The following is an 18,983-nucleotide window of genomic DNA, read 5'->3' on the forward strand; positions in this document are numbered from 1 at the left end:
ATCTTTCCACATTTTGAGTGTCCCCTTGTAGATTTCAATTGTTGAGTCACCCTTTCAGATTCTCACGACACCAAGGTCATAAATAATGACGTCGCCCTTACAGACTCGCTAATTAGTTCCATGCACAAAACAGCAAAATATATAAACACTCGCAAAATACACAAAATATACTAAACGTAAACACTAAGATATGAACGATGTGTGGAGTTGCTTTCCCTTTATTCTATTCTGAGAAATCTTTGCTGTCAGAAGACATAATGCATGGATTTTTGTTCATGGTAACAATGCGCATGTCACACAATCAGATATACAGAACAGATATCAGCAAAGGCCATCACAAGACTACTTTATTGTATGATGTTTTCGGACGTTGTCAATGTAACTAGTTCCAGCTTTATGGAAATCGAATACTAGTAGATTTGCAAAGTTCCTAACAAATTTTGAGTCCCTCTTTAAGCTGGGTAGGAAATAGTCTTTGAAGGTACGCTGCCAGTTTGATCGCAAATGAATACGAAGAATGTACATCATATGATAGACAAGTGGTAAACACCTGTATGTCCTGCTAAGGGAGCCGTCATTATTTACGGCCTGGGTGGGTCGAAGGAATGTGAGGGGTCACTCAAAAAAATTAAAACTTCAAGGGGTTGATCAAAATATGGAGAGGGAGAAAGTGGGAGGTGACTCAATTTTTTGTGCGAAATAAATTGAAACTCCTCTCAGATTGCACCATTGCACACATCAATTTCTCAAAATGTTCGATGCGAGGGGGAACACCCCCTCTCGTGCTCCCCCTTAGGGTGTTCTAACAGTTTTACTAGTAAAAGACGAATTGAAAATGCCTCCCAGATTGCACCAGACTGCACCATCAAAATTAAACAATATTCGATATGTTTGATACTCCTTACAGCGCGAGCTTTTATATCTGTATTTTGCTGTGACTTTGAATATCGTTTTGATGGTTTCACCTTTTTCAACTGCCGTGACATAACCAATGATAATCTGGTAGGGTACACCAGGATTCGAAAGGTCTTTACTGTTGTTGTATTTTGTAAATTTTACAAATATATGTATTGGTATTTAACTTTTCTAAGGGGGGGGTCAGTCAAAATTTCAGAGTTGGAAAGGGGGTTATTCAAATTCATCATGGTCGGCAAGGGGGCTACTCGAAATTTCTGAGTTTCCGATGAATTTCCTCCCCCAGGCCTTAATAATGACGGCTCCCTAATAATCCTTTGACAGATTATGAGTTAATGATGATTACATTGTTGGAACTTCAACAGTGCCAAGACGCCTCAACGTGAAGTGGAATTTATGGCCCTTCAACTTAGTATTGAATAGCACGAACAATATGTCTACCGGCCTTTTGGTGGAATGTTGCTTGTTGGTTTCTGGGCGCGTTTCTGCGCTGTTTTGGGATTACATTTGCTTCTATAGTACGTAATGTGATCCTTTCAGGTGGTTTACTTCTATAAATGGGTGGTTAAGGCTGGTCTTAAGCTACTTTAGCCTACTTTGTTTGAATATGGTTTGATTTCCAGGTGATGTGCTTCGTTTCTACATTTTTAGCTCCGCTGTCAGCAACGCGGAGCTTTTCAAATAGGTTGATTTTCCGTCGTCGTCCGTCGTCCGTCAACAATTGTCTTCTCCTCTGAAACCACAAGTCCAATTGCTTTGAAATTTTATATGCAGCTCACTTGGGTGACCTCATTTAAGTTTGTTAAAATCGTGGTGAAATTTGCATATTTGTATTTTTGGGGCATTTTTCTGAAACCGCTTGTCCGATTGCTTTTAAATTTGATATGCAGTTTACTTAGGGTGACTTCAGTCGGATTTCTTCAAATCGTGGTGAAATTTGCATATTTGTAGTTTTAAGGCAATTTTTGTCATTTTTGGTAAAAAAATCTTTAAAAATCTTCTTCTTCAAAAGTACCAGTCAGATAGCTTTGATGTTTGGTACATATCTCTAGTGATGATCTATTTCAGATTTATTCAAATCGTGCAGAAATATGCAAATTTGCATTTTTAAGGCAATATTTGCTTTTTTTGGTCAAAAAATGTATTTCTCTAAAAGTACTGATCTGATAGTTTAGAAATTTGGTAAACAGGTCTGTATAGATGAACTAGGTAATATATATCAAATTTCTGATGAAATCTGTAATTTTGTATTTTGGGGGCAATTTTTGCCACTTTTGGTCAAAATGTGTATTTCAAAACTACTCATCTGATAGCTTTGACAATTGGTATACAGGTTCCTACAGATGAACAAAATTATATTTATTGGAATTATGATGAAATCTGCAATTTTGAATTTTTGGGTCAACTTTTTCCATATTGGTTAAAAAATGTGTTTCTCAAAAAGTACTTGTCCAACAGCTTTGAAATCTGATATACAGGTTTCTATAGATGAACTAAATATGATCTTTTGAAATTATAATGAAATCTGCAATTTTTATTTTGGGGAAATTGTTGCCATTTTTTGTCAGAAAATTTTATTCTCAAAAACGACTCATCAGATAGCTTTGGTTGACATGTTTATAGGGATGATCCGATATGATATATGCAAAGTATGATGAAATCTTCAATTGTGTATTTTTGCAGCTGTTTTAGCCACTTTTTTCTGGCCACTGCATTGAGCTATCAAAGATTTCCGCCTCTTCATCAACATGTGTCAAAAATAGTTATTCTTTACATAAACACAGCGGAGCTATATCGGCCGCTAGGTCGCTAGTGTTTGATACCTGCAATAGTAAAGTTAAGTTCTTGAAGTTTCAGGTGCAGTCAACGAACAATGCACTGTTAAAGGGGTTCTCACTATGATAAGATATATTGTGTATGACAAGTAATGTGAACTGACTAATTTTAAGTTAAGAGGGTAAGTAATTAGCTTTTCATAATTTACCCTCCCACTGACAATTTTCGACTTTCCCTCCTCCACTCAAACTTCATTTTTCCCACTCCCCACTTATTTTTGCCTGTTTCCCTTCCCTATTGTGAATTTGTGAAGCTCCCCAGCCCCGTGGCGAAAATAAAATTGCCGATTTCCCCTGCTTGGAAAATATTCCCCTCAAAATTTTGTCATTCAATTTCCCCTGCAGACATATGAAGCTACCCTACCCTGTGACGAAAAAACTGTCGATTTTGTCGATGTTTTCGCCATAGCTTATTTAAATATTAACGACCCGTTTGTTTATTTTCACACTAACAGCCAAAACACAATTTAGACACAAAACACACTAAAGCACATACAAGACGAGCTGGGTGATGTGTGAAGCTATTTACCCTGTAGGCCCCATTACAATAAGGCTAAGTAGTCTTGGTATTAAACCTGTAAAAGGTATAAGTACTTGCCCTGTCTATCCATCCCCAGAAACTACCATGGCTCAACTTTCCCCTGTCCCCGTTTTAAAAGTAGCAGTAGCTTCCCCTCTCTACGTTTTTTTCGCCAAGCCCTGTCCCCAGGACAACCAACCGATAGCTGCCCTGCCCGACAAAAAAACTAAAATTTGCTCCCCTGTCACCTAAAAATGTGTCCCCTGCCCAAGCAAATTAAAATTTCCCCTGCCCTCAAAAATTGCTCCCGGAATATAGCTTTTCGATGAATAGCTCCGTGACTGCACCTGAAGTTTATTGGCTAAGACTGAAAGAATAGGCGTTACAAGTTCAATTGCTATTTGACCAATCATAAAACATCAACTGATCTTTTAACGCCAGGTTAAGGGGTTGATTCCGGAGTTTTAAGATCTCGTTGAATTTCGTGGAATTACGGGATTTCGGCATTTCGAGGAAACGAAGACCAAGGTTCCGGCCGGGGCTTATTACTAGCAATTGGCCACAGATGGTGTTGCCCCGATGGTAATGCCGTGGAGATGCGTTTGATGCTGATTTCTTCGACGTACGATTATATTTTCCGGTTTTAGGCAGACTTGCTTTGACGAGAACCGAGATAGCGGCCCAGGCGAATTACTGGTGACCGGGCCGGATGAGGTGTTGCGCGCGGATAATTTGAGGAGCCGCATGAATCTGTGTGAGTCAGATTTGTCTGCTGAACAGACGAGACAGCTGGACGCTTGCTGTGTACTGATGTACTGACATTGACGAAGATTACGGTTCACGGGCATGTGTAATACCATAGTGACAATAAAAGAATTCGCAGTCTTAACAACACAAGGCCAGTACATGTGAGTATCTGCTTGGAGATAATACACCGATTTCACGTTTCAAACGCCATCTTGGATTTACTCATTTCATAAAGGCTCAAAGTTCACTCTGGGGGAAAAGCCGGCGTGCTATGCCTATCAATGATTGATAGACGTCTGTCCATAGGCGAATGACACGGGGGACTTTTCTCTCCAAACTTTTATGCAATTTTGGCGATATGAACTGCTCTTCTTGCACTTAAATGAAGAACATAAGCTTATTGTTCTGTTATTTAAAAATAAGGGAGCCTTTGGTCTTTTACAGGAGTGTGTGGGTCGATGGAAACTAGGGGGTTGACTTTTACAAAACCGTTTTTACGGGGTCGTCAAATTTTACAATCGATGCTTGGGGCCAAAGTTTACTAAAGTTTACATGGAGTTATTAAAAAAATTGACTTTGAAAATTCGACTAATTTTTGGAGGGGGGCGCTTTTACATTTCATTTTATCGCTTGAGTTCACCGACCCCCCCACCCCCTCCCCGTGAAAAAACGGATGATCCCTTGCAAGTTCCAATACATCACAAATTCATGGTTTTGAATGCAGCATAGTAGCAAAAGCCGTCAGTCGTATCACCCATGCAACAGCATTTATCCACGGTCCTCACAGTGTTAATATTCTGCAAGCATATTTTGGCCCCGGATTTTGGCCGCTAGATAAATTTGTATGGTACAATTCAACTTTTTAGTGATGATGAAGTCCGTTTTGCGGACGACAACATTGTAAAATGCTCATTTAGGTCTATAATTAATTTCCGTTATTGATACATATATGAACACCAAAAGCACAAACTTTCATGGAATCCGAGTAAAATACATTGGCCACATTAAGGTTTGATATTGCTGAAACTTTGATGAGCATGACATGTTCATTGTTAGCTTTTATACATCGTTGTTTTCCCGATTGACATAAACATATTCTGTGTATTTTACTTTCTCTTTCTTCAGATGTTAAGTACATAAATGCCTGAATAATAGTTTGAAACCACGGAATGTCTGGAATTGATTCACTCACGGATATAAAGAAGAGCGAAGATGGGGAAGGTAATTTTTCATGAATCACAAGCAACCGAGACAAGAATTATAATAACCTAAGCAAGGACAGTGTAACTGACAACCATTTCACAACACACAAAAACACAAACCAATATATACAATAATAATATTTATTCTTAAAAAACGCACTCCAGAAATTCTCAGTGCGCTGAACACAAGTATTTAAAGCGATGAATTCGTTTCTTCGCTTCGATAAAGTGTGTATGTGCGATGTATGATAGTGAGCATGCGTGCGTGAGTGCTTCACGAACTCTACAACGTGTTGAAAGGTCTCAGTCAGAAAAATGTAACAACTTAGCCGGCTATTGAACCACTCTTTTTTGGGAGTGGAGATTTAGCCGACTGGTTCTGTCTCAGGCCTCTCACTAGGCGACTGATGCCGTATGTTGTGGGTTCGAATCCGATTGAAAACTATCCGTATTTAAAAGCTACAAAAACAGCTAAAATCTCAAAAAAATTACAATTATGAGTAAAACTTGGTAAAAAGGTGGGTCTTCAAACAACGTTAAAAAGAAGTAACATTTCTGGCACAACGAATTTCTGAGGGCAGTGTATTCCACAGCAAAGGAGCACATACCGAAAATACTCTTTGACCGTAGGACTTATTAAAATATCCGCGAGGAGGGGTACATAAACGCAATTTCTCAGAAGATCGCAGATTTCTTGACGGTACGTACAGATCAATCAAAAGGGTCAGATAAAGCGGTGCATCACCTCTAACAATCTTAAAAGTAGTCAATAAAATTTTGAATTGAATACGAGCTTTCACAGGTAACCAGTGTAAATTAATGAAAAAGGGGGTGATGTGGTCGTATTTGTGTGTACCTGTGACGAGACGGGCTGCTGCATTTTGAACAGACTGCAGACGGGTCAGCTGGTCATTTGAGATGCCATAGAACAGACATATATATATATATATATAGAGAGAGAGAGAGAGAGAGAGAGAGAGAGGAGAGAGAGAGAGAGAGAGAGAGAGAAATTTGTATGGTACAATTCAACTTTTAAGTGATGATGAAGTCCGTTTTGCGGACGACAACATTGTAAAATGCTCATTTAGGTCTATAATTAATTTCCGTTATTGATACATATATGAACACCAAAAGCACAAACTTTCTTTGAATCCGAGTAATACATTGGCCTCATTATGGTTTGATACTGCTGAAACTTTGATGAGCATGACATTTTGATTGTTAGCTTTTATACATCATTGTTTTCCCAATTTACATAACATACTCTGTGTATTTTACTTTCTCTTTCCCCAGATGTTAAGTACTTGAATGCCTGAATAATAGTTTGAAACCACGGAATGTCTGGATTTGATACACTCACGGATATAAAGAAGAGCGAAGATGGGGAAGGTAATTTTTTCATGAATCACAAGCAACCGAGACAAGAATTATAATAACTTAGGCAAGGACAGTGTAACTGACAACCAACTCATAACACACAAAAACACAAACCAATCACACATAGAGACAAACAGAGAGACAGAGACACACGCAGACCTACAAACTAACACGCAAACAAACACACACACATAATATATATATATATATATATATATATATATATATATATATATATATATATATATATATATATATATATATATATATATATATATATATATAAGGGATGCTGGAGAATTGATTTTACAATGTCATCTCTACAACGTTGTTTCGTGAGTCGCGAAACTCACTCATCAGGAGACTAGACTGGAGTGAATACTGGTAGATTTTGTATATATATATATATATATATATATTATATATATTATATATATATATATATATATATATATATATATATATATATATATATATATATATATGAAAACAGGACTTAGGACTTATTAAGAGTTGCAATCATTAGACGAATGGCTCCACTTATTATATTCGAATGTTTCCGTTGCTTTGATTCTGTGTGTTCTTGTGTCCGTTATGCATGTTTCCACATTGTGCGCTGGATGGTTCAATTCCTGCAGTATAGGGGCATGAAAGTTGAAAAGGGGGTCTCTGTTCTACGGCAACATTTGGCGATGGCACAAAACAGACCAGCTACTTTAGTGTTGCATATTCGTGTTTCTCATATTCCATATGCGTTTGGAAAGTTCCGTACTGTTTTTGCACTTTTCGTTGGTGAACGAGTGTAGATGGTTGGACAAGCGGGTTTTGAAAGGCTTTTCCGTAAGGCCGATACATTTTTTGCTGCTACCGTCGTTCGTGCATTTTAGATAATCTTCCTTGTTTGGCAAAATCACCTCCGAGTGGATATGTATTGCAGTCAGCTTTATCAGGCTCAGTGCGATGTTCGCTGGAGATATGTTTGTAGTGTGATTTTATTACATATGCCATGTTTCCCATACAGCTACAACTGACCTTGAGAGTGTTATTGTTGAAGATTTAGTGCATCCTTGACTCTTTCGGAAAGTGCTTGTCGATGAGGCGGGGGAATATTTTTCCGTTGTTATTTCAACCCTATACTTAGGGTGGATTCGACCAATTACCTTATCTCTTCTTTCTAGCCTTGCCTGTTCCTTTTATTTCATTTTCCTTTGTGCATTTTATCTCCTCGTCGTAGCCGCTGGCCTCGAGTGCATTGTTGTTTGCAGATTCTCTACTTTGTTGAATATCTTTTCATCGCCAGAGAGCACCGAATATGCGCTTGCTGATCGCAGACGGTAGATTTTTGGTGATCACAGGAGGATGGTTGAAGTGTTTGTGAATATTTACTCGTAGGTAGATGGGCTTTCTATACGGAGAGTACTTACCATCTTGAAAGGTTCATTGGTAGATCCAAGTAGTCTATTTTTAAGTTTGTTTCCACAGGTATTTTCAGTTCTCTATCGCGGAAGAGTGATCTAATGTCCTTCTTTATTTTCTCTGACTTGTTTATTAGTTGTCAAGTAAGGCCTTGGCCCTAGTTGGTGTAAAACACGAACCGAACACAGAGAACGTATTTCCAACATCAGGCAACTTAGAGATGGCAATCGTCTTATCATTTACAAGTATATAGGTCGTAAAGGAAAGCAACTCCACACATCGTTCATATTTGGGTTGTTTGCGTTTTATGTATGATATCGTGTATAATATAAGTGTATATCCTGTTTGGCTGTTTCATGTAAATTGTTGTTTTAGCCATGGCGAGAACATCTGAAAGAACATCATTCATTGGTCGCTGAGAATGAGTTTAGAGAAATGGAAATTATTTATTACGACTCAAAACAAGGTTTCAAAGGATAGGCTGTTTGTTGACCCCTCAAAAGAATGTGTATACGCTCATACAGAAATCTATATGATACAGTCCTCCTACTAAGAAAGGAACAATATGGCCAGAAGGCACGGGGAGAAATCGGCAAGAGTTTCTACTGCATCGGGAACAATGAAAACAAACATTTTGTTAAATGGTGTATGGTCAACACAAAATTTATTGACGAAGTCAATAAAATCGATGAAATATTACAGATGACTTGTTTATTCTGTTTAATAGATCTAAAGATGAGCAAAAACTTTATATGGCCTCTGGAAATGGTCCTAAAAATAAAATTGCTGCCATAAATATGTCCAAGATGTAGAGAGCCCAAGCACTAATCAAACAATATCTGTCAGTTTGAATCCTGAGGATCAAATATTTCGAATCCTGCACTGTTTTGAAGAAAGTCCAACATCTGATATGAGGTACAATTTAGAAAACAAGATGAACGATGGGCAATCTCTTCACGGCTCTATGTTTGTCGAAATGATGCACTTAATGAGACCTGACCCCACAAGAGTGAAACCTGTTACGACGGCTGCAGACCACTTAATGCACTGTCGCTTTGGAGGTCTTTACTACCATCACTTATTGGCTGTTGAAAATGGTTCTTGTGGCAGGAAGATAAAAGTAATTCACTTCAGTAAGTCTAGAGCAGCAAGAGAGGTAAGGATAAAAATAAAAGAAGAAGAGGTTAAAATAAACGGTAAAAGTGGGCATTATTTCTTTGTTAGGTACGACGTTTGCGATGATCCTGACACAGTGATTAATAGGGCGAGGCAAAGAATTGGTGAAAAAGGTTATTCGCTGGAAAGCAATAACTGTGAACACTTTGTTACCAAATGTAAGATTGGTTCCAGACAATGTGATCAACTAAATTACGGGGGCAGAAGAGTGCTAGCAGCATTAGCAGTACAGAGTATCGACGTTTTCAAACAGCAGTTTCTAGGAGCGCCTTTGAAAGCTTCAGCTGGTGTTGTGGCAGAAGCAGCATTACTCCGTATCCTTGTAAGAGCAGCGGCCAAAGGTCTCAATCCCACAGCCACGGGGATTCGGACTGTTGCTGCCTCAAGCGGTATTGCGGCAGGCGTAGCTGTCCTTTCAGAAGGTGCTTTTTTAGCACATGATGCCATAAAAGTGGAGAGAAAGATAAATCAAGTCCGTAACACGCACCAGGAGAAACATGACATATTCACACGGCAGTGGCAAATGGGAGGGGCATTTGTAGGTGGAATAGGAGGGACTGTTGGAGGAGGAGTGATAGGTCAGATTTTAATACCAGTACCAGTGTTGGGATTTGCCGTCGGTGGCGTAGTTGGAGGATTTGTGGGGAGGCTTGCCGCAATGGGTGCAGGTACGGGTATAGGCCATGTAGCGTACAAACCAAATGGGATCGATGTATACATGGATTTTCTTCGCTCGGTGAGAAGAAATAGGATTTTGCATCAGTGAGAGTTCCGGTCTCCAGCAAGATTTTATCGCTGTTAAAGTGGTACTCTGTTGTCACCATTATTGCTCTTTTTTTCCTACTGACAGACCTAAGCGCATCAACATGTTGACATACTTCAAACAAGATCTGACGGGGTGTCACACAAAGTCATCGTAGGAAATACGGGGTCAGCCCAACGATCCAGATCAGTCAAGTGATAAAATTAATAGGTCGCATAAAAACGACGATGTACCAAGAACCGTCTTGAACCATGCACATAAGAAACATGTGGTTGTACCAGGTATCTGGAATGGGTAAGCGTATCCTGCTAATATGATGCACCGTAAGAATGACCTAAAAGTGTCAAAATCAAAAGTAATCCAGTTAAGCTACCGAATCACTTTATTAGTCAAAGTTTGGAATAATGTCACGTATCATTTGCTTGCAGACAACTTTTTATTATGTCCCCGTATCTACCATAGACAATTTTTAAATGAGTTAGCTATCGAAAAACGAGCTGAGTTTTAAGAATCTGTTTACAGTGTAAAAGTTAGCATTAGTTGCCTAAAAACACGACTATCTTTGAGTTCGTTTCTTTCGTGTGGCCTGAAAGCTAAGACTTCATCAAAAGCAAATTTCCAGATTCCTGATTCCAGACAATTGGCTCATGACCGCTTACATATAAATATTTGAAATGGGAGGCTCTTACACAAAGTGTTTTGAAAGGCCAATCGCACTTCAATTTCGCAGCTGTTTGAAAATGAAATGTGATGATCTTTGTTAACATTTCCTTTTGTTAATCATTGAGTACAGTGAGCGTCATATATATAAATGTGACCGAGTGTGCTTTGAATGAACAGAAAGACCGCTTTAATTGCTGTGCGTATTGCAATAACAGGAGTGCTTTGGTATGTTGTAACATGAATCGGATTGTTATGAAATTGTTTGAATTAAACCATTACTTTCTTCATGAATGAGTATTGACTAATCATTTTTTTCCATTTTAAGTTGAAGATTGGGAGTAGACGACAAGCTTGAATACCGTTCAATGAATGTACTCAGACTTTTCTACTTAAAGCTAGCATAAAATAGAGATTGATAAGTACCTCATGTAGTTAACTCTGTTCTTTCAATAACCTTGCATTTGCAAATCTTAGTGTTATAGTGACATGAATGTCAGAACGATATTAATTTCATTGAAATTTAATTTTATATTTTATTATTCCAACTAGAAAAGCATTGAAATTATCAGTCACTGCGATTAATGGAATGCTTCTACACATGGTGGAGTCTTCAAAAAGTCTAATTTACATGTAATTAAATACAGCGCTGTCTGGATTATCGATTGAAAATGTATTTTTATGCCATTAAAGTAATATTTTGGCTATGTTACTAAATAGTTACAGTAATTATTAAGAACAGTGTACCTAGTACTGTACACCAAATACAACATACTATGCTAATGTGTAATTTATACTACACTGTGTCTACAAGGTCCACTATTCTTATGGTTTACCATATTATTTTCTGCTAGCTTATCTACGGTTACGCTTATGCATGATTGGGTTCGATAGATGGTTGGGTATAAATAATGTATTCGGCAGTTTAACTTTTAGTACGTTACATTATAATTACGATAACATTATAATACCAGATATATATTTGTTCTTTAATTGCAGTTGATACACATTTGTGTTAACCCAAAGGGTTTTTTTTCTTTGGCACACATGAGGATTCTTGCTAGTGTTATATTGTGTTAGATCTGGATTATTCAAGAATATTTGTAACGTTACTTCCTTTATTAGATGTGTTGTTAAACATCAGGGAAAGCAGAGAATTACACGTGTGTGAATTCATTTCTCGTCAAAGAATATTTACCATTCCCTACATAGGGCACTTTTCCCATGCATGTGTCCCTGATATAACATTCATTTCTCTCACAAGAGGAGACTGTAGGGACGTAACTTTATTCAATAACAATGAATTCATTTTCTCTTTCGATAAACTTTATACAATCAATATTTAAAAAAATTTGGAAACGACTATGCAAAAGAATTCTGGTGCAAATCTTTGAAATCTTCTCTGTCACAATGACTATTGATTTCATTGCATTCAGTTTGGCTTTTATGCGGTTCTCAATCACCTAATTGTATACATAATATAGTGGTATGTCATTGTGTAAATGTATTATATTTCGGTAGATCTACCCTCAGAATAAAGATACGTTTTCTTTGCTGAGTATTTGTGTCCATGTTCAACTAAAATATCGTAATGTTTTCTAATACTGCAAACAAGTTATGAAATAAATAGCAGATATTGAGTTTAAATGATGCTCTCTGAATTCATTCATACCTCCCGAAGTATATCAAAGTTATACCAAACTAAAATTACGTCACTTATATTAACCATTCAGATTTCTCATGTAGGTATGTATGTATGTATGTATGTATGTATGTATGTATGTATGTATGTATGTATGTATGTATGTATGTATGTATGTATGTATGTATGTATGTATGTATGTATGTATGTATGTATGTATGTATGTATGTATGTATGTATGTATGTATGTATGCATGCAGTGCATGCAGTCAGGCATGCATGTAGGTAGGTAGGTATGTATGTATGTATGTGGTATGTAGGTAGGTAGGTAGGTAATGTATGTATGGATGTATTTGTGTGCGTGTGTGTACACACAGGTATGTATGATTTTTTCATCTACGTGTCATTCATGGATGATAAGGCAGGGATTTGGCAGGGCTGTTTGAATGGTATGCCTTCGCTATATGACGGGTGCTGTACGTTGTGGGTTCGAATCCGATCGAAAATATAATGATTTGACAGTGGTATGTAATTACATACATACGCAATTACTTGAATGTTAGTTTGTGTAATTATGTGCATGTTTGTACGTAGACAAATATAACATGAAACTTATAATCATTGTATGTTAAACCCGGCGTTTTGAACGCACTGTTCAAAGCTGTTTCGTGTAGAATTGTTTTAACTAGAAAGCGTGAGTGCTGAAGATGTAAGCGTCCTTTTAAAAATCAGAATTTCAAGCATTCTCGTGACTTATTGTAGAGGAATCACGGAGACTTATTTTCACAGGTACGGAATATGATTCGTACTACTTTACCTCTTGAATACATTTGTAGTAATTCTTTACGGCCTCATTTTGGAACGCAACATCATAAATCTTCCGTCTGTGTTTGCCTTCTTTACCATTGGTTGTCTGGAGGCTGATATCACCGATTAAAGGCGTCAGAAAATCAAACAGCTCAACTGCAAGGAGGATAAATCAGTCATTTGGAAATGTGTAATACGTTTCGAAACATCACGTGTTTCATTGTCTCCACGGTAATTACTTCCATCTAGAGTAATGGCGATGTTGTGCAAGTGCATTTGATAATCTAGCTGTGGTATCGCAACGGTGTTGTGGCGTATCGATCATCCTCGGGCGAAGGGTCATTGCCACAGAATTACTGCGAGCCACCCCGCAGACTTTTTTGGTAGTTTACTACGACACCGATCGGTGTCGCTGATTTAGCTCACAAAATAATGAAGTAGGCTAATCTTTGTATAAATCAACCCGCGCCTACTTTATCACTGACTATATCAGCGACTCAACTACTACTCCTGCCAAATGTTTTGACTGTGACAACATGTATTTTCAACCATTTATCGGTGAGCCGTCGACCGTTTCTGCTAGAATTTGATCTTTTGACCTCCAACGTATTCACTACGTATTACGCGAGATCGCGAGAACGTCACAGAGTCCGTCGAAAGCTCACAGGAAAATGATTCAAAATACATGATTGTCGAGGTAGCTAGCAGGAGTACGGAATGAATCGTAAATAGTTAATGATAAAGCGGGGATAAGTTGATTCATTCAGAGCTTAGTACATTTCATTATTTTGTGAGCTAAATAAGCGACAGTCATCGGGTGTCGTAGTAAACTACGGTGGCTCGCATCGGTGCTGTGGCGATGACCCGTGACCCGAGTGCGATCAATTAACCACAGCACCGCTGCGATATCATAGCTAGTGTCAATTAAATCTGATCGGAAAATGACAGTAACGTGTGCATAATCTGACACCCTATCAATGGCTTTAGGCATTTGGTTTGTCACTTTTGGTCTTGCCTTTAAAAAGTATAAAATTAGAAAACCTCCTTAAATACCCTTTTTGCTATAAGCAAGTTGTGTTTTCTGTCTCGCTTTCGCTTTCAAAGTACCTTTTAATTTGAAAATAGCCGAACGATAACTTTTGTTTATATTATTTAAAAGGAAAATTGATCAAATTTTATGATCTGTATCAGTTCTCGTGCGAACTCGCATTTAGGATCATCTATGGTTGCATTTCACAAAACTAAAGAACTATGTGTTTGATTTTTATGTCAGCTTCTCTGTGATAATTAAACAGTTTGAACTCACAGAAATATTGCTCAACAATATGAAGCGTGTTAAGCCTGATTTCGTCTTGGTAATACTTGGATGGTAATTCACCTACCAGGTCTGTCAAATATCTTGATGTGATCCTTCCAGGCTTCGGGTGACGCCAGACTGACGTAATAATGCTTGCCATACCAGAATGAGGCAACACGGCCATATTTGTCATGTAACTTGAATAGAAAGTCGGCAAAACCACCTGCTTCCGTAATATCTTGTAAATTGCCATCCCTAGTTATGAAAAAATATTAGTATTTTAGAGCTTGTAACATGGTGATCATTTTTACGGTATAGATTAATTAATTAATTAAAGTATTACAACATGATAAATAAATGTTTGTTACTTGGAAAAAACACTTCTTCGATAGGTACTGATTCAAATCTATTCGCTCGAAATACACATTTGATTTGTCTGCAATGACCTCAACGGCAAACGCTTTCGGACCACGTCTACATCACCATGCCATCGCGTAAAGCATGAAACCACCAACCGAACAAAAATACTGAAAAATTATTAGGAGTGACAGTTATCTTGTCAAATACACATTCCATCGACAGAACACAATCAAATTAACTATCTCAACTTGCAAAAAAAAAAAAAAAAAAAATCGATAAACCTACTCAGGGTGTCGTTTCTCCATTCCTGGTATTTTCTTCCCTGTTGAAAATTTTTCTTCAGCATTTGCGACTTTGTCACCATCCTGCAAAAGACACTATTTTCTTTGTTGTTTGCACAACATAGCATATGAAGCAATTTTACATTTGAGTCAACTCATTTTGCCTGGTGTTGAAACCTGGAATAGTTACATTTAAATATATCCCATTGAACATGTTTGCCAGTTCATCACAAATAAAATTTAAATTCTTACGCCATAATATCTTCAAAAATAACTGAAATTTATCATACTATTGTTGGGATCTCGAAGGTTTGGTAGCAATGCACGACGTTATTGTTATTGGCTCCATTGCTTGTGAATTGTTCTCGCATGGTTTCAACTGGCTCAGTTCAAACATTTCGCGACCCTAAGTACAGGTTTAACACGTCTAGACCCTGTAATCGGGGGTGGGGTGGGCAATATATCATCATTCTACTGTAAAATTCAGGCCAGTTGCAATGCTTATCAAATATCTATAATACCCTTGAGCATAAACGCTACCTTGTAACAAAGATGTGGCAGTATGCAATTGTCAAGAACATTATGAGACTTATAAGTAGATAGTAAATGAAAAGTCGCCGATATCTCGCAAATGTTCGCCTCTTGAACCTGAGATCATTGCCGATGACGTGATTTCGGAGGTTATATCCATGCTTTAGAAAAGCATCAAGGATATAAATTATTAGTTTCCATTGATTTAAGCAAGAAATAATACTAATTTATGGAATTTAATATTTCATTTTACACTTGAGTATATGTAAAAAAGAAGCAAGTTTTGTTTTGCATTGTCTATTCTCACTTTTAAAAAGCAGGGGTCAAAAGATTGACTTTCAAAAACGTAATTACAATCAAGATAAACAAAATGAAATGACTGTTATTTAAAATATAAGAGGACTAATGTTGTCAAATTGTTTGTCGTTAATATTTCACAAAATGTGAAATCACAATGAGCCGGAGGCGAGCGAGTTAAATGTTGAAATGTTGAAATCCGGGGGAAATCAACCAAGGAGGATTTGCATTAATGAGTATTCATGTATATTTCCTTCTTGCCCAACTGCAATGCGACTGCTTACCATCAAAAAAAGAAGTACCTAAGGCAGGAAGAAAAAAATAATGTTCATCGGAATCGCCGCTTCTACTTTGGCATATTTGGAAATTTTTTTTTTTTTTTGATTGCGGCAAATTCTTACTTCCGCATTACAAATATGTTTAGTACTGCCGCTGGTGGCGCCCTACACTTTGTCGGGTTTTCGCGGGCACAGGATTTTTAATGAGACTTCCTATGTGTTTGTACGGACTTAATTGACCGCCAACACGTTGTTGTGACGTCTGAATTTGGCGAATCACGACGCAAAGTGGGTCGATTTGGTTAGGTTAGTACATGTCACATCATGAGTATTAATTTGATCGCCAACATTCGACGTGATGGCCAACAGTTAGTTCTAAAGACGCTATTCAGTGTTTGTCCTGATATTACGTTCGGCGATTTGTTCAACAAGATCGTGACAGCAGATGGACGGTGCATCCGATTGAATGAAAATTGCATCGAAAGTATAAAAAATTACGGCAATGACAAAACACATGGTTGCGTCGATGTTAAAGTACGATCTGAATGATGACTATATAACTTCACTCCGATCACAGTACAGTGTTGTTAGACCATTGTGTAAACTGTGTAGAGACAGTGCAGACAGTGGTAAAGAGGTCAAAACATGGGGCCAAAGTAAAATGAAAAAGCTCAGATGCTAGGTCCCACCAGGACAATATTAAAGGACAATACTGAATTGTTTGATTTCAGTGATTTGCTGTACACTTCAGTTTTATTCTGAGAGAATGTTGAAATATTCAGAATATGTCGTGCAAACACTAACTGTGAATTTAATGGCCTATGTTATTGTTGGGAAATATAGTCTTGAATTCAGTTACCAGTATCAGTGTTTCTTGTCTGAGATATTTCTGGTAAAAAGGGAAACAATTATCTTGCCTTTTCTGCATCTGTGCAAAAATGCCAGAGAACCGCGTTTACCTTCGGCCTAAAAAAAAAAAAAAAAAAAAAAATTTTCGCTCGCCGCTCCTGGACCTTGGTCCAAAAAATCCGATGAACAAGATTTTTTTTTTCTCTGGCCTAAGCACATTTTTAATAAATACTGCAAAAAGTGATATTGAGCAAAATACGCTGTGTTGTGTGCAACAGCGCTACCGTAAGTCTAAGTCTGTACCCAACTGTACAATGTATTGAAAGATTACATGCTGGTTTGGAATGGGAGTAGCGAATTCTTGAAGGTCAGGAAATCTTGCCACTTTATGCTTGTCATGAAGCCTTGACTGAGCTAAGCTATATCCACAGTTGCTTGTGGTTAAGTACACGGTTAACGCCCCTTTGCTAAGAGGGGCGTTCGCCGTACGCTTAACGGCAAATGACTGTGACCAAAGACAATAGCAGTCACTTGGCAGCCTATTTCTCAAAGGTCGCATATCAGGGTGCTTGAAGTACTACTTATACATGAAACAAATTCAGTAAATATGACAACTTAAGTTACCTTTGAAGAGTGAGCTGTGAACATCGGTCTTAGGAATTGATAATCGAAATGACGACAATAGCCACAGCAACTAAAACAGCCACATTCGCCATCTTTGTTAGTCTCGCTGTCACACGCAGCGCCCCCGAATATATCGGTCACAAGGCCATGGGTCGTCCTTGCGCAGGTCACGGAACCGTACATAAGACGGGTCATAAGTTGAACCGTCAGCGATGCTGTATAGTCTCTAATTATAACGTCTCAAACGTTTGACCATTGATGCTGGGCTCCGTGTACGGCTTATGTAGGCTTTATATGTGTGAGACTATCAAACGAAAGAGAGTAAAGGACAGAGAAGGGCTACGAAGCAATACTGAAAGGATTAAACGATTTTTTCACCTCATAACTGTGTGAATTACGACGGACGGTGTTTTCAATACAAAAGTGGGTGAAGTCAGCATTTTCACAGACAAGGTTACTGGGAAAATGATATTTATTACAGAAAAAAGGGACAAAGGACAATGACATTTGGGGTCAGCTAAAAGTAACGTTACAAAAATTTACCTGCCTAAGGGAGTCGTCATTATTTACGGAGGGGGTTGGTAGGAGAAATTACACCAAAACTCCAAAATTTGAATAATCCCCTGCCAACCATGACGAACTGGGGTACCTACCCTCTCTGAGATAGAAATTTTGACTGAACCCCTCCCCCGAAACTTAGTAAAGTTAAATATTATTGAATGTATTTGTAACGTTTACAAAAATACAGTAACAGGGAAGACCTTTCAAATCCCTGTTTACCCTGCTGGCTTATAATCAGTTACCACATGAAGGTTGAAAAATGTGAAACCAACAAAATAAATTTCAAAGTCACAAGTAAATATCGATATAAAAGCTCCCCTATAACCAGTATTCAACCATATAGTACTTGTCTTATTTGGATGGTTATCATGTCATTGTTTTCACTACGATATCTGACAGGGGGGAATTCAAAAGTACAGGTGGAGAACACGCGAGAGGCTGAGAGGGAGAGTGCCAGGTGGGTGTCCGCCCTCTTGCGTAACAATTTTGAGAAATTAATGTGTGCTATTGTGCAATTTATGTGGTGTTTTCAATTTGTTTTTTCCAAAGTAAACCTGCTTGAAAATAATATGAGACACCCAAATGCAGGGAAAGCAACGAGACCCCGCCAGGCCGTAAATAAGAAAGGGTATCTTATTTTTTACGTAAATTACCACATAATCACGTAAAAGCAATATGTAGGATTAAATTACGATCGGTCGGAACGGTAAAAAGAAGAAAAAAAATCAGAATATTTATGTCGTAAAATTTCAGATTTTTTTCCTGGTATAGTTAAGCACACAGATTTGGAACAAGTGTATAGGTGAGGCTAAAATTGCCAAAATCGAGTACTTTTAACATAGCAT

General features: G+C 37.9%; 1 protein-coding gene across 2 annotated transcripts; it reads right to left on the minus strand.

Moving 5' to 3' along the window:
• Positions 1 to 12,993: 12,993 nt before the first annotated feature.
• LOC139136436 (cytochrome P450 20A1-like) lies at positions 12,994 to 17,671 on the minus strand. 2 transcript variants are annotated; one of them, XM_070704164.1, is made up of 4 exons: positions 17,578 to 17,671; positions 15,003 to 15,082; positions 14,443 to 14,612; positions 12,994 to 13,216 (listed from the first exon to the last, which is right to left on the minus strand). In XM_070704164.1, the coding sequence occupies exons 1-4, from the start codon at positions 17,599 to 17,601 to the stop codon at positions 13,062 to 13,064; spliced, it is 429 nt and encodes a 142-aa protein (XP_070560265.1). In that variant the 5' UTR covers positions 17,602 to 17,671; the 3' UTR covers positions 12,994 to 13,061. The 2 variants fall into 2 exon arrangements, 1 of the variants encoding a protein (XP_070560265.1); XR_011553184.1 differs by lacking the exon at positions 15,003 to 15,082 and having other exon boundaries at positions 13,050 to 13,216.
• Positions 17,672 to 18,983: the final 1,312 nt, after the last annotated feature.

The sequence above is a fragment of the Ptychodera flava genome, chromosome 1, assembly GCF_041260155.1.
Source record: "Ptychodera flava strain L36383 chromosome 1, AS_Pfla_20210202, whole genome shotgun sequence".
Lineage (NCBI taxonomy): Eukaryota > Metazoa > Hemichordata > Enteropneusta > Ptychoderidae > Ptychodera > Ptychodera flava.